General features: G+C 34.4%; 3 protein-coding genes across 4 annotated transcripts; 1 reads left to right on the top strand and 2 right to left on the bottom strand.

Annotated features, from left to right (window-relative positions):
* The first annotated feature begins 24 nt into the window (after positions 1 to 24).
* LOC105963018 (phosphatidate cytidylyltransferase 1) lies at positions 25 to 4,793 on the top strand. The gene is made up of 12 exons (XM_088813355.1): positions 25 to 176; positions 914 to 1,010; positions 1,302 to 1,555; positions 1,870 to 2,021; positions 2,357 to 2,498; positions 2,977 to 3,133; positions 3,226 to 3,282; positions 3,317 to 3,403; positions 3,964 to 4,092; positions 4,208 to 4,264; positions 4,384 to 4,467; positions 4,543 to 4,793. Exons 2-12 carry the CDS (start codon positions 927 to 929, stop codon positions 4,618 to 4,620), a joined length of 1,281 nt encoding a protein of 426 aa, XP_088669481.1. The 5' UTR covers positions 25 to 176; positions 914 to 926; the 3' UTR covers positions 4,621 to 4,793.
* Positions 4,794 to 5,316: 523 nt separating this feature from the next.
* Positions 5,317 to 9,929, bottom strand: LOC105963020 (magnesium transporter MRS2-I). 2 transcript variants are annotated; one of them, XM_012987373.2, is made up of 11 exons: positions 9,489 to 9,929; positions 8,789 to 8,818; positions 7,934 to 8,084; positions 7,687 to 7,808; positions 7,456 to 7,530; positions 7,160 to 7,384; positions 7,034 to 7,078; positions 5,977 to 6,021; positions 5,847 to 5,876; positions 5,628 to 5,747; positions 5,317 to 5,551 (listed from the first exon to the last, which is right to left on the bottom strand). In XM_012987373.2, exons 1-11 carry the CDS (start codon positions 9,750 to 9,752, stop codon positions 5,465 to 5,467), a joined length of 1,194 nt encoding a protein of 397 aa, XP_012842827.1. In that variant the 5' UTR covers positions 9,753 to 9,929; the 3' UTR covers positions 5,317 to 5,464. The 2 variants fall into 2 exon arrangements, with proteins under 2 accessions (XP_012842827.1, XP_088669482.1); XM_088813356.1 differs by having other exon boundaries at positions 7,687 to 7,811; positions 9,489 to 9,925.
* Positions 9,930 to 11,343: 1,414 nt separating this feature from the next.
* Positions 11,344 to 22,797, bottom strand: IAA7 (indole-3-acetic acid 7). The gene is made up of 5 exons (XM_012987369.2): positions 22,293 to 22,797; positions 21,949 to 22,190; positions 21,727 to 21,862; positions 21,364 to 21,425; positions 11,344 to 11,715 (listed from the first exon to the last, which is right to left on the bottom strand). The coding sequence occupies exons 1-5, from the start codon at positions 22,556 to 22,558 to the stop codon at positions 11,678 to 11,680; spliced, it is 744 nt and encodes a 247-aa protein (XP_012842823.2). The 5' UTR covers positions 22,559 to 22,797; the 3' UTR covers positions 11,344 to 11,677.
* Between the last annotated feature and the right edge of the window lie 4,638 nt (positions 22,798 to 27,435).

Genomic DNA, 27,435 nt, shown 5'->3' with positions numbered 1-27,435 from the left:
CCATAAATCTAAACTTCAATCCCCATAGTTCCAGTTTTCAGTCTACACCCTTCTTCTACAACACAATAAGTAACCGCTTCCAAACACACCCTCAAAAAGTGAAAACACACACAGAGCCTTCAATCTCGCCCTTTCTTCAATCTCTTCTTTCCCGCTCAGTTACTCGCATCACCTTGGTAGTGTTTCCTTCTTTCGTTTCTTCTGGTAAAAATTTTCGTTTATATGTGTATTTTACTGTTCAATGCCATATTTAGGGTATTCGCCGGAGGGAAGTTATTTAGTTCAGAGCTTGTGATTTTATATGTTTTCTGAACTAATTGAATTTACTTGGGTTTTTATCAAAGATGTATTCGTACGACGTTGTAACCCTTAACTGCTACAGTAGTCACTATTATTGGGTTTAACGGTTATGGGGGTTTTTGACCCCATGAAATTGATTATAAGAGATCCAAGAAAGATATGCCAATTGTTTTCATTGTTGCTCTTTTGTGCTTTTTGTCGATGAATTTATTTGGGAAAGCAAATATATGTTAACAAAAATGTGAGATCAAAGAAAGGCACATTGAAATTTATATATTGTTTGGGAATATATATCTTGAAGTTTTTTAGGGTTTTTAGGTTTCGTCTCCCACACTTTTGGCTACTTAAAATGGATGATAAGTTTGAAGTACATGAATATTTTGTGTAATTTATGTGTCCTCTTCCTTTAATTCTTCTTCAGTTTCTCTGTTTCTTGGAAACTTGTGAACAGAGAAGATTAAATTTTACACGAGAGATTCCATTACATTGTATGACTTTCTTTAGTCTAGCATTCAGAGATTCAAATATTGATAAAGATTCTCGTGCTTCCTCTTTGGCTTCAGTTGTTTTTGGAATTGACATATCTGTGATATATTTTCTGGTGGTATTTAAGGCTTGGAGAAACTATGCAAAGGGATACTAATTCAGGCCGCCCATCAACACCTAGTGGGCCTACTGCACGGATACGTCGGCGTAGAGGTTCAAATGAGGTTAGTTACCCTTTTTAGAGTCAATATTATACTTATTCTCAATACATTCCATTGGATGGAGTAACCAATTATTTAGGGTGTTTTTTAAATCAGTGAATAACTCTACCATCGTAATTTAGATTTGATGTTCTTTGTGGACAATTTTTATGCTTAACTATAACAATGCTGCTTTAAAGAAGCAGAAATGTTGTTTCCGTTCTGTTGCCAAGTCAAATTAATTTTGGTTTAACTGTATATTATAACAGTTCTAGAAGTTCTCAGTTGTCTGCCTTTCGATTTCTTATACTCTAGGTCCCTCTGGATGTTGATAAAGCTAATGGAAGCCATTTACTTGTTAATGACCGTAACAAGTACAAGTCATTTTTAACCCGAGCATATTCGACTATTTGGATGATTGGAGGGTTTGCCTTCATAGTATACATGGGTCATCTTTATATCTGGGCCATGGTAGTTGTCATCCAAATATTTATGGCAAAGGAGTTGTTCAATTTACTTAGGAGAGCACACGAAGACAAACGCCTGCCCGGATTCAGGCTCTTAAATTGGTGTGTGACTTAGTTTCTTGTCGGACTCTTTAGTTTAATTTTCCATTCTTTCTTCTGCCCTTTGGACATCATTTGTAGGTTGATCACTGCTAGTTGCAAGGTAATTTTATGCCCATAAAGCTCTTGGAAAGTGAAAAAACAAAAGTCTGAGTTCTCTAGTCTTTTAATTTACTGCTAGTTGCTTTATTATTATTTTCCCTTCTCGCTGGAAGATGGTTTCTGATATTTAGTTTTGTTATTGACCACAAGTACTTGCCTATCTCTATAGGAATTTTCCATATTATCTTATTGCGTTTTTATTTCTATTTTTTCAGGCACTTCTTCTTCACAGCAATGCTATTTGTGTATGGTCGCATTCTCAGTCAGATACTTGTGAACACTGTGACTACAGATAAAGTTTTGTATAAGCTCGTGAGCAGAATTGTCAAGTATCATATGGTTACCTGCTATTTCTTGTATATCGCAGGTTAGTAAAGATAGTTTGTTCTATCTGTATCTTTCCTTTTCTTTTCCTGTGTTACTTTTCTATTCTAAAATCTAGTTTTTCGGTCGGTTCTGTTTTCATGATTCTGAGGTATCTCATTGATGGGTGCTTCTAAAATATCACCCTTGAGTTGCTGACTCATCAAACTTGGTTTTTGTATTTGCTGTTGTGAACCTTTTCTATCGTTCATTTCAAGTGACACAATGCTTATGATTTTTCTTGGGGTTCAAACATGTTTATTTGCATATTATCATTCGGCAAGTTTAAACTCTTAACTCGTCAAATGTTCAATTAATTTCTTCTCTTGGTAAATTCAGGTTTCATGTGGTTCATTCTAACACTGAAGAAGAAGATGTACAAGTATCAATTTGGCCAATATGCATGGACGCACATGATTCTGATTGTGGTGTTCACACAATCGTCATTTACTGTGGCAAATATTTTTGAAGGAATCTTCTGGTAAGACAACTTCAAATCTCCTGTTTAGCATTATAAGTCGCATGGAACACTAAATACTTTTTTACATTTTCTTGTTTAATTTTTATTTGTCATTAAGGTCTATGCCAATTCAGTTCTAAGACTTCGCCCAATCTTGTCAAAATGCATTCCAAATATTTGCTCCTGTGTGGCTCACTCGACATAGATTATGGGTAAAGAAAATCAAGTTTTAGTCCCATTTCTTGGTTGCTTAGAATTTAGTTTTACTAGGAGACAACATTTTCAATATAGTTCATTTTATAGTTCTTGCAGAAAATCTAAAATTTCTCCTCTTACACAGCCTTCTCTTGCAACATTGTTTTTTTCCTTGATCTTGTTTGGTAGCTGAACGAGAAAATTAAAACTGCATCATTAAGTAGACCTGACATAGAATCTTTTGAATACATCTTATTAAATTGAACATGGAAAAAGAACTAAACGCAGATTGACAATTATGCAGGTTCCTTCTTCCAGCATCACTTATCGTCATCAATGATATTGCTGCTTATGTTTTCGGGTTTTTCTTTGGGAAAACTCCTTTGATCAAGTTATCACCAAAGAAAACATGGGAGGGCTTCATTGGAGCATCTTTTGCTACCATGATCTCAGCCTTTTTGGTAAGCATTTATCCATTTATTAGGAAATAGACTGAGATAGTGCACAATCTTTTTGGTACCATTTTACAGTTTAAAATCACTTGCTTTTTCAGCTTGCTAACATATCCACTGTTCTTTGCTTCGGAATTTTATTTGTTTGGATTCAAGAAGCGTATTAACTATTATGTGGCTTTGCATATGTAGGATTTATTGACAGGCTGGCTTCACTGTGATCCCGGTCCACTGTTTAAACCAGAAAATTTTGCTGTACCAGAGTGGTTTCCTGAATGGGTAAAATGGTTTATCTGTCTAATTGTATACAAAATGATCTTATTTCACTGAATGCTTCTTTAGTGATAACGGATAGGTTTATTTGCATGGAAACATCTGCTGCTGAGTCATGGTAGTAAATCTTGTATTCTTTCAATTTTATAAAAATGCAGAGAAATCATCCATTTTTCTCATCAAAATTTTGGGTAATAGGGTCTCTAAATTTTTTGTTTTATTGTATGTTTCCAACTATACCAAATTTGTCTTCGTACTTTGTTAAGGGAAAATCCTTTGCCTTCTCTATTTGTATGGATGAGAAAAACATTCACATGGTATGGAAGCGCCATTATTTGGAGAAATATTTTTGTTGGGAATAAAGGTAAAAAAACTTTTGTTCGGTAAAACGATATAGGCGTGTAAGGAGGTATACCTTCGTCAACATTAAATATTACATCAGCTCTCCTGTAGTTCAATTGCTAATATGGAACTTGTTGCAACGTTGAAGGCCTACAACTGTTATTCTCTTTTTCACGATTTTGCTTTGTATATAATTATTTTCAATGTACTTCAATTTTACGCAGTTCCCCTGGAAAGAGATTTCTGTTTTGCCCGTACAGTGGCATGCATTATGTCTTGGTCTCTTTGCATCAATTATAGCACCTTTTGGAGGCTTTTTTGCCAGTGGCTTCAAAAGAGCTTTCAAGATCAAGGTTTGATGATATATCACGATATTTTCAATCATTGGTTATTTATTTGTCAATGTATGCATAACATTCACATGGTCCAGTTAAGAAAGCGTATTTTCATATATTGGATTCTTTGTAGGATTTTGGTGATAGCATTCCCGGACATGGTGGGATGACTGATAGAATGGATTGCCAGGTCAGTCTGAAATGAAGTGGACCTCTAAATTTAGTCATTCCATATATTTGGGTAAATATGAAGTCTGTGGTACATGTTACGATTTTCGCACTCCAAATGAGAGTTTTCTTGATGTGCAGATGGTAATGGCTGTTTTTGCGTATATATATCACCAGTCATTCATTGTACAACAGAGCTTATCAATTGAGATGATCATGGATCAGGTAAAATTAATACCTGCAATCTCGTTTTCTGAGTGTAATATGAATATTTTGTTGATATTTTCTCACTGTCTGTAGATATTGATGAACCTTTCAATTGAGGATCAACGAGCATTATATTCGAAACTCGGTCAGATCATCGTTGGAGAATCATGAATCGGAGCTGTGTATTATTTAGGATAATAGATTATTAGATGCAGGCATTAGGCATTCTACCCTTTATTGCATTTTGTATAGTGCTTTAGCTATTGATTATCTTCTGGGACTGTATATATTATTATGAGCCCAATAAGCGGAAAACATTAATAGAAGAGGCCCAATAAGATAAATAGACGGCCCAAGCAGGCAAAAAAAATAGGCTAAGTAAGCCAATTAGAATAGGCTTGGGCCCAATAAGCGAAATAAACGGCCCAAACAGACTAAAAATTAGCTCCATAGAAGAGGCCCAATACGCGTGAAAAAAAATGCCCCAACAGGAAAAAGAAGGCCCAATAAGAGAAATAAACGGCCCAAGCAGGCAAAAAATTAGGCCCAAAAAGCCCATAGAAGAGTTTCTGTGAATTTTGCTTGATGATTCAAAAATAAATGACGTATTTTGTTTTTTTTGATTAACTATTCATTGACTACTTATGTGTACTATATATATCTGGGTGTTAAAAAAAATATTTCACTATTTCAGCAATTTTTTTGTGAATATGCTTGACGATTAAAAAATAGTGAAATATTTTTTGATTAACTATTTCTTGGTTATTTATAGATAAAACATCTTGTAGAAATTTAAAATATTTCAGCGGTTTTTAGCAAAAAGACGTGTGCTATAGTATACAATTTTTTTGTGAATTTGCTTGACGATTCAAAAAAAAGTTAAATAATTTGGATAAACAACTAATGGTTATATACCATATATTTGGGTGTTAAAAAATATTAAAAAAAAGATTTGAACTTTCAGCGATTTTTAGCGAAAAACGGGCAATATGAAGAGATCTCTCGAGAGAACCAATCAAGATCCAACAAGTCCTTTCGCACGTGCATAAGAAATTATGAGTACAAAAAGAATTGCACAAAAAAACCCTGTGAAAATCACCACCTAAAAGCAAAAAAAGCTCACAAATCAGTAATTATAAATGAATCAAAGAATAAGCAATTTAATCTTCAGTACTTACCCATTTAAACATGTAACCGTGATCGTCATTCCATGTATATGGGATGTTCATACCGAATATTCCAGCTACCAAAGAGTATATAGATAAACATACGGTACCGGAGCTCAGAAAAAGCTCTAGCTGCAGCCAAACAAATCATCAAAAATTAAATAATCACTAGATAACTTTTTTTTTAAGATATAACTAATTTATGTAAAATCTGAAGAGCATATGAAGGACCTGAATCAGCTGGTTACGGTGATTGTCGAGCTGAGATGAGAAAACATAAAATGCTGTTAGATTTTTACACAATCAAGACGAGTATAGCATATCAATCAAACAAACAAAAAAGTTATCGCTATGATTTTACCTGGATATTGATATAATCTTCTGTGTTATCAACATATTCGCGAAGCTGTTTACGAAAAAAAAGAAGAAAAAACTCAGTGCCGAAAATATATTAGAAACTAAGAAAAACATCATTTGAAACATTCTCTCACATAAAAAGTAAATTTGGAGCCATGCTAGTTCTACAATTTTACGGATCCACTTGAACAACATTTATAACAATTTCTTAGATTACTTACGTTGAACATCTTCAATACTCTATATTTGGGTGTTTACAAATGGAAAACAAAAAAAATATTTTAAACATCTCATTGATTTTAAGCAAGAAAAACATGTGCTTAATAGTATATGTTTTTTCGTGATTTTGATTCATATGTTCAAAAATATGTAAAACATTTTTTTAGAAGAACTATTTCTCGACTGGATAAGGATAAAAAACTTCTATACTATTTATATGCATGTTACAAAATATTAAAAAACGATTAGATCGTTTCAGAATTTTTTAGGAAAAAACGTGTGTTCATAGTATACGATTTTTGTGGTTTTGTTTCACTGTTTGAAAATTATAAAAATATTTTTTTAGATGAAGTATTTATTGACTACGTATGGATAAACATCTTCAAAACTATATATTTGAGTGTTAAAAAATACTTTTAAAAAAATTGAACTTTTCATCGATTTTTAACAAAAAATGTGTGCTATATTAAACGATTTTTTGTGATTTTGTTTGACTGTTCAAAAATTAGTAAAACAATTTTTAGACGAACTATTTCTTGATTATGAATGGATAACCATCTTCAAAACTATGTTGTTTACTCCATATTTGAGTATTCAAAAATATTTGAACATTTGTGCAATTTTTAACAAAACATATAGGATTTTTTGTGATTTTGTTTGACTATTTAAAAATTAGTTAAAGAATGTTTAGATGAACTATTTCTTGACTACTTACCGATAAACATTTTCTATACTGTATGTTTTCGAGTTTAAAAATATTAAAAAATGATTGAAGATTTCAGCTTTAACCCGGTGATGCATTCAATATTATTAAAAAAATAAAAAATAAACACTTCACATACCGTATTCAATTTGTTGAATGTGCTGTCAATTTGCATAAAATAGGCCTGCAACATGAATACACGCTTTTTAATTATCCCATTTTTTTCTCCTTAAAAATCGAGATGAATATGATAAAACTTTAGTACCTCGAGTAGCATTTCAAGTTCCTCAACATCATTCTCATCTCCACGAATAGTAGCAATACTTTGCCTACTGGCCTTAGATATCCTAGAGCCCATGGTAGGTGATGCAAGGAACCAACTAGCGGCACCTGACGCACTGACAGGCGATGCACTTGCTAACTTTCTCGACAAGTAAAGATCCGCCATGTCATCATCGTCATCCAAAAGCTGTTCCAGCTCATCTCTCACCTGCAAAAAAAATATATAAATTAAAATATTCTTCCATATTATGCGAAGAAGAGTATTGATGAGATTCTTACCTTTAGTACACGAGCAATCAACCTTGTCATCTGACTCTTTAACTTCCGCACACGATCTAAATTACGGCTGCTAATCTACAAACAAAGATTTATAAAATATATCAATCTAATCTAATTTATAAAAAAAATATAAAAAATCAGTAGAATTAATCATGAACAAAGAAGATAATATGAACTATTTCTAAATTCTAATTGAAATATTGTATATTTCTAAAACACCAAAAAAATCACCTTTGATGTAAGCATATCTAAAGCTGGATAAACTGCAGTCTCCAATTCTATTGTGCGGGCAGAAAGGTAACTACAAATGGCTTCCAAAGCCACCTCTAGTGCTCGGAACTCAAATGGAGAATCTGCTAATTGCCGATGCATCTTATTATTAGAAAATAAAAATTAAAATAAAAATATATCCAGCCTGATTCCATTTACTGTCAGAAAATTTCATGTAAGAAAACGGAAAAATGTTGTTCGGAAATACCATCTTCTTCACCCGTTTCACCATCATGGTGCAGAGCAAACTCCCTCCCAACTTCATTATCTTCTTGATTTCCATTTATTGATCGAAGTCGCCTTCGAAGGTCCTCTACTACAGGAACAACATTATCATCCAACGGATCGCGAAGCAACACCTGACAAAGAAGGATTATTCAAAAAATTGAAGATTGTAACTTAGGTATCACCGAGAATTTAAAATCATTTGATTTACTTCCATTATTATCAAATCATAGTTTCCAACGGATACAAAAGGAAAATAAAGAATTGCAAAAACAGCATAAGCAAAAATTGAGAAGCACTTTCTATCATTTTCATAACAGGCTGTACCATACAAGAATGATATAGAAGCTTTTTATTTGTATAAGAAACTACTGGTCATATTTTCCATCTATCAAATATGTAGTTACGTAAAAAGCCGATAATTTTACTTTGGCCGGGATGACAAAGTCCCGATGTGAATTATGTTAATATTCATTATGAGTCATAATCTAGTGCTCAAACCTATAAATCTAACATAAAAGTAAAATCTAGTCCTTAAACCTGCTATAAAAATAAGGCATAATCATTATGATTGTAATCTTGGTCAACTAATATGCTATAACGACCGCACACTAAGTCTAAATTATTCAATGATTCCAACACAGAATCACTTTTCAAGAACATGCATTCTCTTTTCTTGGACTTCATAGATAATATTTGGGAAATTTAGATTGAGAAGAAAAGGCAATGAATTCTACTCAACTCAGTGATCCAACTGATTTTAAATCACTGAAAATATAGATACAATAAAAAAATACAGATAACGTGCAAAAGAAGAATACATACAAATATAACTCACCTCTTCAGAAGTAATAATAGCCTTGATATGCTGCATGCACCATGAAAAAGGACAAAGTTAGTGTCGAATCAAAGACATCCAAAACAAAATTTCAGATTCAGCAATATTTTACATAAACACCACCGGATGTGGAATTGTGTATTGAACCAATAACTGTAAGCATGCTCGGAATCAAATTCTAAAATGATCTAAAAAACAACCAAACATTGATTGCATATTGAACTGAAAAAATCGAACCTCTTAGCCTTAAATTCAAAAAAATCAACAGCATACTTCAGATATTTCAAGAAATCTTACATTATCAAAGGGCATTTCAACCTTTTCATCCCAATTAAATGCATTAATTTATTTTATTTCTTATTTTCCTAAGGCAGATAAACTTGAAACCAGAAAAGTCAAATTAACCCAAACCTCAATTTCGCCTTTTGGCTTAAAAATACAAGTAAAGGAAATCAAATAAATAACAGAGGTTTTAATTCAGATTCCAACATAGTCATACTATTCTGTAACCCTAAATCAAAAAATCCAAAGTTGAGGGCAACCTAACAGAAAGAAGAGAAGGGCATCGAATTTATGATTCAAATGACACGTTCCTAAATCAAATATTGCACTAATTTCAAAACACAACAAACAAAAAGAAAAATGCATAAATGATTCGATAAAATAACAAAACCCTAAAAAAAATTGCAGGATTTTTTACCTCTAAATTGAGAACAATGGCTCTCTCACGGCCAAGGATGGTGGATGGGTACGACAATAGGGGGTCGAGAATGCGAAGATCACGCGCGTGTATCTGCACGCGGTGCATGATCGCGTATTTATCAACATCCAGTATAATCTCCTGACCCGAAGAATCCATTAAAATCCAACTCCGCGACCCGGCGCCCTTTTTCTTCAACCCGGCGACGGCATTCGAAGGATCCGCCGGCACCACGTACCCATCTTCTCGGGTCGCCGTCGTCATCCTCAATTAATTCAGAAAAATGCGAGAATTCTTTCCACCTCTGATTAATTGGTGCGCATGTATCAGAGATGACAGATTCCAGGGTTTGATTGCGTATGCAATCTGTGTGTGCATACGGATACGGTGTGCTTTCCGGAGAAGAAGGGGGATTGAAATCTTCTTTCCCATTATTTGAGAGTTCTAAGATTTTCGAACTCTGTTTATATACTCCACGAAAAAAAGGGGTAGAATCATTTTCTCGGGTTCGGGTCGATTAGTCCGGACTCCGGATAGAATGGTTAATGGGTCGATGTTTTCGATCCATAATGTTTAATCAACGGTCAATCTCAGTTTGGATCCAGCCCACTACATACTGGACCACTCAGCCCAATATTTCACAAAAGCTAGGGTTTTTTTTTTTTTTACGATTTATATATACCATTTCACTTAACAAATATTCATAGGTTATTCGGCTAAGTTTTTTTTAAACAGCTGATAAAGTTTTACGTTTGATAAATTATTTTAAAAACTGATAAATTGTTGTTTTTTTTTTATTTTTAAAGTTATTTTATTAAAGTGTTTGGATAATGATATACTTTATGATAATCTATCATGAAATATTTAAAGCTCTACCGATGACGCAAGTAAAATTTTATATTTGTGTAGCATAATGGCGGAGCCATGATTTAGCATAAGGGTATAATCGGTAAGTGAGAAAAATATGGTCAAATTATGAAAACTCCCTCCTGTTTGGGTAATTAAAGTCAGTCCCTTTTATTATGTATTATTTTACGAAAAAATCCTTTCATAGGCAAATAAATTTATGGATGTTAAATCAATAAAACTGAACCGAAATTTCAGTACGCCAACATTTCATATCGTTTACCGAACTGAATATACGATTTGGTTCGATAAATAGCTGAATTACATAAAGTTTATGCAAAAATATTTAAAATGAGGGGTTGATGTAATTACCCAAAGAAGAGTAGTTTTTTTCTTAATTTGACCGTACCTCACATATGGGCCGTAATTTGCCCTATATAATATGACACATAATAAGTAATAAAGATATAAATATTTAGTTAAAATATATACATTAAAAATAATAAATTTCTATATAAAATAATAAATTTTTGAAAATTAAATCCCATAGCCCTATGGAAACATGCATGTGCAATATCCAACCACCCTCATGCATTATACAAATTCCAGCCAATCAACAGTCGTCGTCCGAATTGACTAACACTTACCAGCATCATAATTGATAAATAAATAAATAATAAATTAATAATAATAGTAAACAGAATTTAAAATGATCCAATCATAATAAATAAAATTATTTTTTTGGGAATAGAAAGGAATAATCCCATGAACATGCACATGCATTTGTCCCCTTTTCAGTACACTAATTGGGGGTACGACAATAATCATGAAAAAAATAGTTATTTAATTTTGCGGAAAATAATAAATTAAAATAATTAAACAACCAGATATGAAGGATCTGGTTCATGAGAACGATAAACACATAATTATATTTTAATTATATATTAATTTAAGATGAAAAATTAAATAAATAGAAACATATACAACTGTGACAGCCAAAGACAACAAGAAGAGAACAAACAGAGTTTTGGGATGATTATTATTAAATTTAAACAAAGCCAAATTAGACATACAATTAATAATAACACACACATGCGCCAGACAATAACAGATGAGTACATTTGCTTCTTGTCTAATTAATACAAATTTTGTCTTGACACCTTTCATATCTATATATATACTAACAAATGAGATACAGACACGTCGTCACGAAAAGAAAAAAAAAGGAGAAAAATAATAATTAAAAAATATGAAAATTAAACAAATTAAACTAGCAGAATATGATAGGAATAATAACTTGCTGCTCCATAAACCAAGTAATTTTATTACATGGTTTCATTTGATTAGCATCTACTCTTGCACTTTTCCATGGCTCTTGGTGCTGAATTTGATCCCCAATAAATAAAATAAAAAATAAATCAATAAATAAATAAATAGATTTATCGTTCAAACTAATATTTATTCGAATTTCCTTCAACTTGTCCAAAAATCTTTGATATTCGGCATCGAGCTTCTTCTTTATAAACTTTTGAGGATAAGGAATTGGAGGGACTTGTGAAGGCACCGTCGATGGTGGCTCGTCATGAGATGATTCTTTTTCTTCATTCTTTTTCGGCTTCTCGATTACCGTGCTTCTCTTCTCTTTTCGTGGGGCTTCCTCCAATTGCTTACCGTTCTTCAAGGTGACTGCTTGGCATGTCTCGACCTCGATCTTTTTCGCTAGCAATCTTTGTGGATATGGGATTGGCTCGACCCATTCGGCTACAGTGACTTGCGGCTTGATTTGCATTTCTTCCCTTTTTCCGCTCTTGACATCGATAGCTTGGCACGTCTCGAACTTTTGATTTCGAGGATCTTCCGTATTCGATGGCAATGCTCCCGGCGGGCGGTTCTCTTGCTTCAAGGCTAATTGAGCGAGTTGATTCTCCAAATTTCGCAACGAGGCTTGGGTAGCGGTCATGAATTGGGCCAATATCTCATCCGTGTTTGATTTTTGGGCCGGTGGATTGTTGCCTTGATAGCTTTGTTGAGGAGGGGCTTGATTTTGGAATTGACCTTGAGGTCTTTGATATCCTTGGCCTTGTTGATTTCCTCCATATTGCCCTTGTGATCTCCACCCTTGATTTTGGAATTGGCGAGGCGCGTTGTTGACGTAGTTGAGCGACTCCACATCTTGTTGGCATTGGAGTGTGTAATGATTTCCCCCGCAAATTTCACAACATGGAGATTCGATTGCTTTGACTTGTTGTGGTGGACTTGCTTTGATGTGCTGCAGAAGGAGTTGATTTTGTTGAGCAATTTGGGTCACTTGAGCTTGAAGGGCCGTAATTGCATCTAACTCCAACACTCCGGGAATTTTCTTGGCTCCACTAACCGTCCTCTCACTTGACTTGGCAAACCGATTTTGAGCAATTTGATCCAACATGATAAATGCATCCGGTATCGATTGACTCATAAAATTCCCCCCGGTTGATGCATCTAAGACCGTTCGTGCATTCTCGTTAATCCCTTGGTAGAAGATGTGGATTTGCCGCCATTGTTCGACTCCATGTGTTGGACACTGCCGCAAAAGAGTTTTAAATCTCTCCCATGCCTCGTATAATTGCTCGCCTTGCTCTTGGACAAAATTGTGAATTTCTCGTCGGATTCTCTCGTCCTTCTCGGGTGAGCTATAGACTTTCATGAAAAGATTTAGGAGTTGAGGCCACGACGAGATAGAGTGGGGGGCTTGGGACATCAACCACTGGCGAGCTCTTCCTTGTAGGGAGTGCTTGAAGAGAATTAATTGAAGCGCCTCTTGGGAAACGCCGTTTTGACGGTGGGAATTACAGGTATCTAGAAAATTGACAATGTGAAGATGGGGATCTTCACCTGCCAACCCACTAAATAGCCCGTTATTTTGGAGCATCGTCAAAAGGCCTTGCTTGATCTCAAAATTATGCGCCTCAATAGGTGGATATTGGATGCTTGGGCGGAATCCGTCATGAGTCGGGATTATGTAGTCTTGAAGTGCCCGTGGACGAACTGCAGGCTGTGCTGGAAGTTGAGGGGGAGGGTCTTGGATTTGGTTTCCGTTGGCATTGAGTAAATTACCCGGTGCCCTGCGTTCTTCGTCCTCCATTATATTGTTCGCGCGTTGAAGTCTCCTAGCGGCTCGAAAAGTGCGTTCGATTTCGGGATCAAACGGTTCTCTAGCAAGATCGAGTCTCCTAGGCATACACCGTACCTAAAACAAAAATAAAATAAAACAAAAATTAAATGGGTGAATCGTGAAAATTGTTCAAATCTAGAGCTAGAATAAAATAAATAATTAAAATATTCCCCGGCAACGGCGCCAAAAACTTGTTGGCCGAAAACCTACACGCAAGTGCACGTATCGTACAAGTAATATAGTGGACTAAAAGTCCGGATATCGAACCCACAGGGAATATTTAATTATCTAATCTTAGACGCTAAATTCTACCAATTATTATCAAGCCCACCCTACACAGTCGAAAAAGGATTAATAAACTAAATTAAACTAAAGCAATTAAAAAGACAAAAACAAGAAAGCAATTAAAAACGAAGATTTAATCAAGATAAGCAAGCCTAGGATTTTATTCTTCCCCCTATGTGATTATTATTCCCCCAATTCCTTCAATTATGCAAGCAATTAACCCGGATTATTAACCTGAGATGCTAATTTAATCATAACCCGCTTCCGCGTGTATTACGATTCTAATACTCTAGATTCAATTACTATATTCCTATGCAATTAATTCTAGAACACAGCATTAAGCCCAAATCTCAATAATGGCTACCTAAGAGATTAACTATATTCCTATGTTAATACCACAAAGGCTCTTCTACCACAGTTCTAATTATTAACCCGATCTTCCGATTCATGCGATTAACAATAACATAAAAGCACATAAGTTGATCAAGTTCATGCACTTAATAAAACAAGTAGAAGAAATAATCCGGAATTAAAACTTGCATAAAATCATAGAAAAGGGTTCATAAATCCCACATAGGGTTCCAAATAAAATCCTAGAAATAAAGACTTAGCTACTCGTAATTCTTATGATAAATAAAATAAAATAAATAAATTAAATAAGAAAAACTATGCTTCAATCTTCGTTGATCTTCTTTGCTCTTGAATTTGCGTCGTAAGATGGATCCCTCAATTGTGTGATTGGCTTGGTCTTATATAGCTAGGGTGAAGAACTTGGGGAAGAAGGCGGTTTCCTTGTGCAATTAAAATTCCTTTACTGCGCAACTTCGGATTCTCGGACGGGGGTCCCACGATTTGCACTAAAACTGGGACGGGGGTCCGAGCTTTACATCTTCAGAATTTTGATTTTTTCACTTTTGGCCCATATTTTCTCCAAAATTGCAGTTTTGACCCCATACTTTTCCAATTCTTCAATTTGTACCTAAAATACAATAAATCAACTTTTTAAGCACCAATTATCATTAAAACACACCAAAAGCTCAAATAAAAAGGTACGATAAAGTGTAAAAATATACACTTAACACACCCCCAAACTTGTACTTTTGCTTGTCCTCAAGCAAAATCTTCCAATAAGCAAATAACTTAACTATAACATCTCATCACATAGATCAATGATCAACTTCACGTTTTCAGAACTTGTAATTATAATGACAATTCTTAGGCATTCGCAAGCTCAAAATTCAACAACACTTAGTCACTCACCATTACCAAAAACCACAATTCATACAATTGCTTCAAGCATCCAATATTTGCAAATTAAAGATAGAAAGAATTTATACTTACATGCATATGCTTGACTCCAAATACTCACCAAATTATTCTACTCAACTAATATCGAACATTAAGCTATTGGGATCATTGGGGCTTTGTGGCTTTCAATTGTTAGGCTCTTTGGTTCGAGGTAGGAAATATGTGTATATGTGGCTATTTTTCTTGAATTTAGGTGATTACGCCAAAATTTGAAAGACAGGCGTTTGAAACAATGAATTCACCTATACGGACTTTAATAAACTCGATTCTCAAAAGTTCAAAAGTCTCCACTTTTGCTTTTGAGGCAATGGATCGAGTTTTCAAAAATAATTCAACAACTAGTCCTTATTTCTCCCTTCTAGTCTCTTCTTCTTCTTTTTTTTTTTTTTTTTTTTTTTTTTTTTTTTATATATATATATAGAAGCATAGATATTTGTCTTCTTTTTTTTTTTTTTTTTTTTTTTTTTTAATTTTTTTTTTTTTTTTTTTTTTTTTTTTTTTTTTTTTTTTTTTTTTTTTTTTTTTCCGAAGAAGAAGAAGGACCTTAAGAAAAATTTCGACTGAACTTCCAAGGGGTAATTTTCAAGAATCTCCACCTATTCTACCTTACACATTGGCTAAAAGAAAGAACACCTTTTCTCCGAGGCTCAAATCAAGGTTCTAAGGATAATTTCGATAAAAAGGTCGGCTTGAAAGGCTCAAACGGTTCAAAGAAGGCCCAAATCATATCCCAAATCACTCACTACTCAATACTTCGTATCATAAATTTCCTAGGGTGAGTTCTAAAACCGAACATAGCATGATATAGCACAAATTAATTCCAAATTTAAAATACAAAACATTCAACCAAATCAATGCACAAAATGTGATTCCTAGCAATAATTTGCTTCTAAGTCCCGTTGAATCGAAAGCTAAACAAACATCAAATCCTTATCACACAAAACAAGCAATTTCATCATCAAACATTGATCATCTCTCATCATCACAAATCATCGATGCATTCAACTCAAGCAAATTTTTTTTTTTTTTTTTTTTTTTTTTTTTTTTTCGGAAAAACGAGAAAAACAATAAAAACGAATAAAACCTAATGCATGCAAACTAAAACAATTAAGCACAAAAATAACATGTTTTTCACCCCCAAACTTATAATTTTCGTTGCCCTCAACGAAATTAGCACAAAGTTTAAGGATAGAAAACACCTGATTTAGTCGGGGTCGATGTGATCGGGGTGCTCCTCCCTCGCTCTCTCACGCTCATCTTCATCGGCGGCTCGGACACGGGCTCAAGAATGGGTGCCGGCGGATGCCGGCTCGATGCACTCGGGCGTGCCTTGAAAGATGAGATTTTGAGGAAGTTGATTCGACTCTCTAGCCTCCCTGTCAATACCAACACAAAATAAGAATCGGAGAGTGTGTGAGTGAATTATGTGTGTGGAATCGAAGAATTTTTGGAAGAGAAATTCAAAAAAATTCGAAAATTTGTGTGTGGGAGATAGAAAGAAGGAAAGAGGAGGGTTTAAGAAAAAAAATGGGGGAGAAAATCGAATTTTCGAAAATTTAAAACATCCCCTGTTGAGTTCGGACGGCCGTCCCATTTTGCAGCCAATTTTCTCGGACGGCCGCACCGTTTCCCGAAATTGGGCAGAAGCCGGTTTTCCCTTCGGACGGCCGTGCGGGATTTTGTGAAGAAATCCGCACGGCCGCACCAATTGGCCAATTTGGGCAGTAGCATCGTCCGCTTCTCAGACGGCCGTGCGAGATTCCAAGTCTTTTTCCGCACGGCCGTGTGAAAAGTTTCAATAATTGCATTTTAAGGCCCTGAAAAATAAAAACTTGTTATTAGTGACCCTGAAACTTTTTAAATAATAATTTTTTTTTTTTTTTTTTTTTTTCGTGGCCGCTCGACTCGACTCTCGACTCACGTTTTCGGCCCTGAAAAATAAAATTCAAATAATAAATTAGAATGCATGCTTATGATACTAAAAACGAAACGAAAAATGAAAGAAAAAATACGAAAAACAATAAGGCTCGGGTTGCCTCCCGAGAAGCGCTAAGTTTAAAGTCTTCAGCCGGACGTTGCTTCTTTAATTTCAAGCAAAAGTGACCGAAGTCACTTGGCAATCTTCACTCGCTTCCCAATACGGTTTGAGCCGGCTCCGTTTTACGTTGAACGTACGATTTGAATCGCGCTCTTTTATTTTGACCACCTCGTGCGGAAGAGTTTCTTGGACAATAAACGGCCGCGACCACTTTAATTTGCACCTCCTTGGAAGTAACCAAAGACGGGATTTGCACAATAACACCAATTGTCCTTTGTGCAATTCCTTTTTGATTTTCTCCTTACGACCACAATAGCTTGACTCATCCTTCTCTCGTGACTTGCTCGAGCTTTTGGGTGGCAACATCTTCCTTGCATTCTCATCGTCGTTAAGACCTCGACTCGTATGATTTTCTCTCGGAGGATTTAAAATTGAGTCCATAAAGTAAACTTGCTCCTTCCGATTCCCGTTTCCGCCATCATCTCCTGCACTCAAAGATGCTTTCCCATTGTCCAAGTGCAAAACATCAAATTTTTCATTATTTGTAAAATCCATAAGCTCAATAGCAAAACAATCATTATTATCACATGGATTTTTATTAGCACTAAAAACATTGAATTTGATTGTTTGATCATGCACAGTCATTGTAAGATCACCACTAGCACAATCAATGAGAGTTTTCGACGTGGCTAAAAACGGCCTCCCTACGATAAGAGGTATCTCCCTATCCTCATCTATATCAAGTATAACGAAATCAATAGGGAAGATAAATTTATTAACTTTCACTAGCACATTCTCTAAAATACCTTTTGGGTAAACTAAAGATCTATCGGCTAATTGAAGAGTTATAGCCGTCGGTTCAATTTCTCCTAACCCAAGATTTTTAAAAGTAGAATACGGCATAAGGTTAATGCTAGCGCCTAAATCAATGAGCGATCTAAAATTTTTACCTCCTATAGTACAAGGAATAGTAAACTTACCTGGATCGCCGAGTTTTTGTGGGAGAGGCCGAGTAAGAATTGCACTAATTTGCTCCGTGAGTTGGATCATCTCGTTCCCTTGCAATTTCTTACTTTTCTTCACGAGGTCCTTGAGGAACTTCACCCACTTTGGCATCTTTTGAAGTGCTTCAATGAAAGGAATATTTATTCGAATTTCCTTCAACTTGTCCAAAAATCTTTGATATTCGGCATCGAGCTTCTTCTTTATAAACTTTTGAGGATAAGGAATTGGAGGGACTTGTGAAGGCACCGTCGATGGTGGCTCGTCATGAGATGATTCTTTTTCTTCATTCTTTTTCGGCTTCTCGATTACCGTGCTTCTCTTCTCTTTTCGTGGGGCTTCCTCCAATTGCTTACCGTTCTTCAAGGTGACTGCTTGGCATGTCTCGACCTCGATCTTTTTCGCTAGCAATCTTTGTGGATATGGGATTGGCTCGACCCATTCGGCTACAGTGACTTGCGGCTTGATTTGCATTTCTTCCCTTTTTCCGCTCTTGACATCGATAGCTTGGCACGTCTCGAACTTTTGATTTCGAGGATCTTCCGTATTCGATGGCAATGCTCCCGGCGGGCGGTTCTCTTGCTTCAAGGCTAATTGAGCGAGTTGATTCTCCAAATTTCGCAACGAGGCTTGGGTAGCGGTCATGAATTGGGCCAATATCTCATCCGTGTTTGATTTTTGGGCCGGTGGATTGTTGCCTTGATAGCTTTGTTGAGGAGGGGCTTGATTTTGGAATTGACCTTGAGGTCTTTGATATCCTTGGCCTTGTTGATTTCCTCCATATTGCCCTTGTGATCTCCACCCTTGATTTTGGAATTGGCGAGGCGCGTTGTTGACGTAGTTGAGCGACTCCACATCTTGTTGGCATTGGAGTGTGTAATGATTTCCCCCGCAAATTTCACAACATGGAGATTCGATTGCTTTGACTTGTTGTGGTGGACTTGCTTTGATGTGCTGCAGAAGGAGTTGATTTTGTTGAGCAATTTGGGTCACTTGAGCTTGAAGGGCCGTAATTGCATCTAACTCCAACACTCCGGGAATTTTCTTGGCTCCACTAACCGTCCTCTCACTTGACTTGGCAAACCGATTTTGAGCAATTTGATCCAACATGATAAATGCATCCGGTATCGATTGACTCATAAAATTCCCCCCGGTTGATGCATCTAAGACCGTTCGTGCATTCTCGTTAATCCCTTGGTAGAAGATGTGGATTTGCCGCCATTGTTCGACTCCATGTGTTGGACACTGCCGCAAAAGAGTTTTAAATCTCTCCCATGCCTCGTATAATTGCTCGCCTTGCTCTTGGACAAAATTGTGAATTTCTCGTCGGATTCTCTCGTCCTTCTCGGGTGAGCTATAGACTTTCATGAAAAGATTTAGGAGTTGAGGCCACGACGAGATAGAGTGGGGGGCTTGGGACATCAACCACTGGCGAGCTCTTCCTTGTAGGGAGTGCTTGAAGAGAATTAATTGAAGCGCCTCTTGGGAAACGCCGTTTTGACGGTGGGAATTACAGGTATCTAGAAAATTGACAATGTGAAGATGGGGATCTTCACCTGCCAACCCACTAAATAGCCCGTTATTTTGGAGCATCGTCAAAAGGCCTTGCTTGATCTCAAAATTATGCGCCTCAATAGGTGGATATTGGATGCTTGGGCGGAATCCGTCATGAGTCGGGATTATGTAGTCTTGAAGTGCCCGTGGACGAACTGCAGGCTGTGCTGGAAGTTGAGGGGGAGGGTCTTGGATTTGGTTTCCGTTGGCATTGAGTAAATTACCCGGTGCCCTGCGTTCTTCGTCCTCCATTATATTGTTCGCGCGTTGAAGTCTCCTAGCGGCTCGAAAAGTGCGTTCGATTTCGGGATCAAACGGTTCTCTAGCAAGATCGAGTCTCCTAGGCATACACCGTACCTAAAACAAAAATAAAATAAAACAAAAATTAAATGGGTGAATCGTGAAAATTGTTCAAATCTAGAGCTAGAATAAAATAAATAATTAAAATATTCCCCGGCAACGGCGCCAAAAACTTGTTGGCCGAAAACCTACACGCAAGTGCACGTATCGTACAAGTAATATAGTGGACTAAAAGTCCGGATATCGAACCCACAGGGAATATTTAATTATCTAATCTTAGACGCTAAATTCTACCAATTATTATCAAGCCCACCCTACACAGTCGAAAAAGGATTAATAAACTAAATTAAACTAAAGCAATTAAAAAGACAAAAACAAGAAAGCAATTAAAAACGAAGATTTAATCAAGATAAGCAAGCCTAGGATTTTATTCTTCCCCCTATGTGATTATTATTCCCCCAATTCCTTCAATTATGCAAGCAATTAACCCGGATTATTAACCTGAGATGCTAATTTAATCATAACCCGCTTCCGCGTGTATTACGATTCTAATACTCTAGATTCAATTACTATATTCCTATGCAATTAATTCTAGAACACAGCATTAAGCCCAAATCTCAATAATGGCTACCTAAGAGATTAACTATATTCCTATGTTAATACCACAAAGGCTCTTCTACCACAGTTCTAATTATTAACCCGATCTTCCGATTCATGCGATTAACAATAACATAAAAGCACATAAGTTGATCAAGTTCATGCACTTAATAAAACAAGTAGAAGAAATAATCCGGAATTAAAACTTGCATAAAATCATAGAAAAGGGTTCATAAATCCCACATAGGGTTCCAAATAAAATCCTAGAAATAAAGACTTAGCTACTCGTAATTCTTATGATAAATAAAATAAAATAAATAAATTAAATAAGAAAAACTATGCTTCAATCTTCGTTGATCTTCTTTGCTCTTGAATTTGCGTCGTAAGATGGATCCCTCAATTGTGTGATTGGCTTGGTCTTATATAGCTAGGGTGAAGAACTTGGGGAAGAAGGCGGTTTCCTTGTGCAATTAAAATTCCTTTACTGCGCAACTTCGGATTCTCGGACGGGGGTCCCACGATTTGCACTAAAACTGGGACGGGGGTCCGAGCTTTACATCTTCAGAATTTTGATTTTTTCACTTTTGGCCCATATTTTCTCCAAAATTGCAGTTTTGACCCCATACTTTTCCAATTCTTCAATTTGTACCTAAAATACAATAAATCAACTTTTTAAGCACCAATTATCATTAAAACACACCAAAAGCTCAAATAAAAAGGTACGATAAAGTGTAAAAATATACACTTAACAGTATCGTAATTAATTTCATATGCTAGTGAAGGTAATAACTTACCAAGTCCAATCGCTTCAGATCCTTTCATGATTCGAACGCGCTTGCATGAATCAACAAACATCCTGCAATTATGTTTTTTTTTTTAATCCGTTAATTTCTTAAATATGTCTAAACATCTCAAAATAAATCGGGTTTAGTGAATAGGGTTACGCCCTTCTATATTTTGCGAGCCTACCGAAATTAAATGTCAAATAATAACATTTTTTTCTATAAATCATGCTACTTATTGATATTTTTTTTATTCTATATATATATATATATATATATATATATATATATATATATATATATATATATATATAAATAATTAGTAACTATTATTGGCAAAAAAATAAGAAAAATAATGAATGAATGTAGACTTACTCCCATGGTACATCCCCCACGAGCATCCAGTCACCATCTTTATCTTCATAAGTGGGAACATATTCAGAACTGTTCAATAGATCCATTAATTTCCCTTCATTCATGAAATCTATCATTCCTTCGCTCCCATAATTACCTATTTATTTACCAAAATTAAATCAATTTTAATTAAATTAATTAATATTAAATAATTAAATAAGTTTAATATTTTATTTTAATTACCCATTGTGAAGGAACTGAACATTTTGGCTAATGCATCAGAGAGCTCTTGATAGGCTCCGTACATCTTCAGGTCTACTTTGCGTAGATACGGCGCCCCATCCATCGACACCTTCACGAAGGCGGCGCTGCACGCCGCCGCCGCCGCCTTGTCGGAGTCCTGATCGGCGGCGCTGCTGCTCTTCTGATGAGATATTATGTTCTTCCTGAACGACCGGACCGGCGGCCACCCCACCACTTGTGCCCTAGATTTCAATTTTCAACCATTCCACGACAACTAATTAGACACACACATACCCACACGTGTGTGTGCGTGAAATACGTATATAGATACATATCATACTTACTTGGCAGGTGGTTTGATTGGATCCTTTGGAGGAAGCATGGCGTTGATCTCTGTGGAAGAGATATTGATCAGATCGGAGGAAGAAGGTGGTTCGTTGGATTGAAGGTTGAGTTTCAGATCAACGGTCTCGGAGAAGCCTCTTTTCCCTGTTGTTTTTATCGGATCAGTACTCTCTCCTCCGCCGCCGCCGGGAAGGCCGAGGCAGAGTTCGGTCTCCATGAAATTGAGGCCGTGCAAGCCCGCCATTTTCCGGCCAACAACTTCCATCTGCCGACGAATTTATGGATTTATGGATTTTTCTCTGTTGAATTTATGGATTTTTCTTCGTTGGAAAGAGAGAAGAAGTAGTGCGTGTTTGTGTGGGTGTGTTTGTGCGTGTTTTAATTGCTTGTGTGTAATAATATCATAAGAGAAAGCAATATATGTCTGTGTGTGACTTTCATGTGTTTATATACCGATGATTGCATTAGGCTGATTGAGTTCCAACGCATCGTTTGCCGACACGTGGAAAACTTATAATATATGTATAATATATATATATATATATATATATATATATATATATATATATATATATATATATATATATATATATATATATATATATATATATATATATATATATATTATACATATATATATTATACTTATATAGGTATCTATATATATATGCTCTAAACTTCATCTCTTTGTGGTAAAAGAAAAAAGGGTCGTCATTTAATTATCTTTTATTTTGATAGTGATGTCTAATTTGGTCTTTATTATACATTATAATTCTCCACATCACACACATAAATTATTTTTTCAATATAAATTTACGGGTAAATAATGATCAATCCTCAGATAAGGTCAAATTATTAAAAAATTATCATGTCTGGGTAATTACAATTACTCAATCGACTATAAATCTTTTTACACGTGCATTTTTATGGTGTCAAATTCAACATGATTTTTTAGATTCCGTGGAACGTTCTCTAGTTTGTACTTGTCTTGTGCAAAATGCAGTTTTTGATGCACCACAATCTGATATTTACAAGCCAAGAGACACAGTCTTATGATTATCTTGTTTCAAAATGTGGAGCTCGGATAAGGTCAAATGAGTACAAATTGGAGAATATTCTACATAATCTAGAAGATTACACTAAACACCGCAAGGATGTATGTGTAAGACGATTCATAGTTGATGAGTGGTCGTAATTATCCAAACATGAAGGGTTTCTTTGTAATTAGAAGGGTGGCCCATAGTATAATTTATAAGATTTTACTAAATTTGACACAACAAGAATATAAATGTAAGAAAACACATAATTAAGATAGTGATTGTAATTATCCAAACATGAATAGTTTTTTTGTAATTGGTCATGGCTCAAGGATGACCCTAATTTACCATAGGGTAAATTTTTTTTTTTTTTTTTGAGAAAAACCATAGGGTAAATTATATATACATATGTGTGTACGAATATCGTACGTACCAATTTTTTGTTATGATCCAATTATTTTAATTTTAATATTTTGTGTGAACTTTATGAAATGAAAAAAATAAAAAAAAGGAAGGTAGAGCATGTAATGTCAAAATATTGGCCTGCATGTCACATGAACATCAATCATTCCCATGGCCATGACTTTGAGGCAGGTCACATCTTCACGAGAAGGAAACATCTCTAACTCACTTGTTATTAAACTAACACAATTCACCTAATTACGAAAAAGTCCTCCATATTTGTATAATTACGAGCACCTCCTAAGAAATCCTTCGTCTAACAAATAAAAATGGAATCCAATTATAAATTCCATGAAATATCCATTTTGTAATGACCATAAAACCCCTAGGGATCTAATTGTAAGGTTTACAAAACAATTGTAGTTTTTTCTTTCTATAATTTTTTATTAACATTTTTTTGTTTACTGTTAACTGGGTTTCTTTTTATCGAAAGTGGTTATGTGCAATGTTTTACATTGCATAAGGTGACAAGTGTAAGAAAATCAGAAAATTAAATTTATAACCATTTTCTTTTGTTTCATTTACTTATTTGTACACATGGATATTTTAGACATTTACTACATTCTGTCAAGAATTTTGCAACCCGTTAATTTCAGGAGGCGCTCCTAAGTCGTAACTATACAGACAAGGAGGGTATTTTAGTAATTAGGTCTTACCCGAGGCGGGCCTTGTAATTTGCCCTAAAAAAAAAACTCATTATTAATCTTTCACAATGTTATTAAAAATCAAACTTTTTACGGAAAATTACGAATCATGCCAAATTAATGGTCCCTATATATATTTTTTGATGATACAATAATCACAAAATAAAATTAATTCTGCAAAAAGTTGATATCTCAGTTTTCATCTTTTGAAACTCGGTGAAGTCGAAATCAAATAATAAAAACAAGCTAGATACTATTTTTTGACTTTAATTTGCCAAAAAAAAAACGATATTTCAGTGACATTTATTTATTTAGTTTATATATATATCTAGAAAAGAAAAAGTGACTCCCACTTGAATTTTACTTTTGGGGAGTTTTGAATATTTTACGATAACCTAAGTTGAGGAGTTGGATATGTCACGAGTGGTCCAAACACACCCTACAAAGATTCATGCATGTAGTGAAGAACTAATTGGACCACTTTGATCTTTATGTTGATGTGTTTTTTATTTCTTTTTTTGTTTTTTTTTTATAAATAAAATATTGAATTAATAATTAAAATTATGTTGATGTGTTAGGTAATAGAAACCCATAGACATTTATATAGCTTAGTGTGAACAAAGATCATAATTGAAATTAAAAAAAAAATGAATTGTGAGATTGGAAAATTTATATTAGAAAAATCCATGATTAAAGATTAATTAGTCAATAATGTAAATTATAAAAGAAAATCGGCTTAATTCCACTTTGCACCCTTGAAATATACCATTTTGGCACTTTGCACCCTCGAAAAATAATAATAGCACTTTGCACCCTCAAAACACAATAAATCATTCACAATGCACCCTCAATTGAATAATAAAGGCAATTTTATTTTTCATTGGTGTTTTTCTTTTTGGGGTACAAAATAAAAAAAAATTGTTGTTTTCTTGAACCTCAAACCTAATTTCGAGCGGATAAAGTGCGAAAAAATAAAAATTACACCGGATTATTTAAAAAAAACTACATTATCTTACAAAAGAAAAATAAAAAAAATAATCTTTTATCACTAAATTATTCGATTGTGGATCTTTTATGTCACTGTTTGTAAAATATTAGGTGAAAATATTTGGAAGAAAAAATAATTTTCAGATAACTTGATAACGTAATAGCTGAATGATTTTTTTTCGTAAAATATTTTATTTTGATAAAACAATATAATTTTTAAATATGTTGATGGAATGTATTTTTATTTTTGAACTTTATAGTTTCAAAATGATTGATGAATAAAAAAAATATTTGACATTTGGCATCCTAAAAAAATATCACTACAAATATTAAATTTATATTTTTTAGCTTTAAAAAATCATTTGGGGTGCATTATGCATGATTTATTGTATTTCGAGGGTGCAAAGTGTTATTAATTTATTTCGAGGGTGCAAAGTGCTAAAATGGTATATTTCAAGGGTGCAAAGTGGAATTAAGCCAAGAAAATCATGTACAAGAAAATTAGAATCTTTTATGTCGATACTAGTACATTATGAATAATATTAGTTGTCATTGACTTTCAATTTTGTAGGTATTCTAATTTATTTTTTTTTGAAATATTTTAAACACTATTTAGTGGTCAACTATTTAGGAGAAACCCTTTATTACATCGACCACTAAGATAATAATAATACAAAGGGAGTGTAATGTTGTTTGACCCGAGTAAAATTTATTTATTTATCAATTTCTTTTAGGTTGAGCTCGTCACTCATGATTAATTTAGTGAGAATTATAATTTCTAGTACGATTTACGAGTTATTATATGATTGTAGAGTTTACACAATACACTTCCAATAGTGTCCGCATATTCTCTAATTAATTAAAAATATTAATTATCCAGCAAGGGATGGTTTAACGGTTGGAGCAGGTGAACCTCTGTTAATCGATTCAGGTTCGAATCCCCTAGTTAATGGTCGTCAGGTGGAGTTTGTCAAATATAATTGACATTGTGTGGTTTACGTCTTTCATATGATTTACAAACTATTATACGAGAATGTGAGTTCACTCAGTGAACCCGTATGATTGACTGCATATTTTTTCGTTACTCAAGAAAATATTGACTACCTAATAAGAATCAAATGTAATGTAAAAATTAATCTTAGTGGGACCATAAATTGCAAGATATGAGAATCTTGGGCACAATAATAATTATTCCAAATGTTGGTCGAAAATGGGACAATGGGATCCCAATGGTGGGCCCCCATAATTCCACTCATTGTTTGTTAATATATTCTTAATATTACTTATAATAACCCATGAAAATAAATTGGGCTCACCACCTTCTTTATTTTCCCATCTAACACACGCTTTTGTGGCTCCAATTTCATTAATTGATTCCATTTTAATACCCTTTTATCTCTATCAATTGAAGTCAACTACCTTTTCTATTTTTGTTTTATTCTTCTTATATAATTTACTAATTAATTAGTAAACACCAATTTAGTATAATTTCCTTTTTGTTAACTTCTAATTGTACGCCAGAAAAAATTCGAACGCAGTTAAAGAAATTCGAACATCCAAGAAATGCTTCAATGCACCTAGGAAAATCTTTTTTTTTCCTTTTTGCGACGTTAAGACAATTTATAGAGCCAAAAATCGAGATTAAATATTTTTTTAATATCAGAATAAAAATAATATAAAAAGGTATACACGGGCCGGGCCCTAAGACGATATCTCTTATTTTGTCATTGGTTTTTTTTTTTTCCTTTGTCTTGTTATTTATTTTATGATTATGTCTATATATTTATCATAGACATATAATTAGTAAAAAATATGAAGTTTGCATGATTGATCCAAAAGGTGCTTTATATATGTCATGGATGAGTAGAGCATATATATATATATATATATGATCCAGACAGATGTAAAGATTTTGATTTTGATGTAATCAAAACTATAATCTATGCAGATACTAATTAATACTTGTTAACTGGTCACAGTGGAAAAGTTAACTCTAAAAGCTGATAAGATAT

This window comes from Erythranthe guttata, chromosome 14 (assembly GCF_056151865.1).
Source record: "Erythranthe guttata isolate IM_541 chromosome 14, IM_541, whole genome shotgun sequence".
Lineage (NCBI taxonomy): Eukaryota > Viridiplantae > Streptophyta > Magnoliopsida > Lamiales > Phrymaceae > Erythranthe > Erythranthe guttata.
The sequence above is the reverse complement of the archived record's forward strand: the minus strand, read 5'-3'. Positions and strand labels throughout refer to the sequence as shown.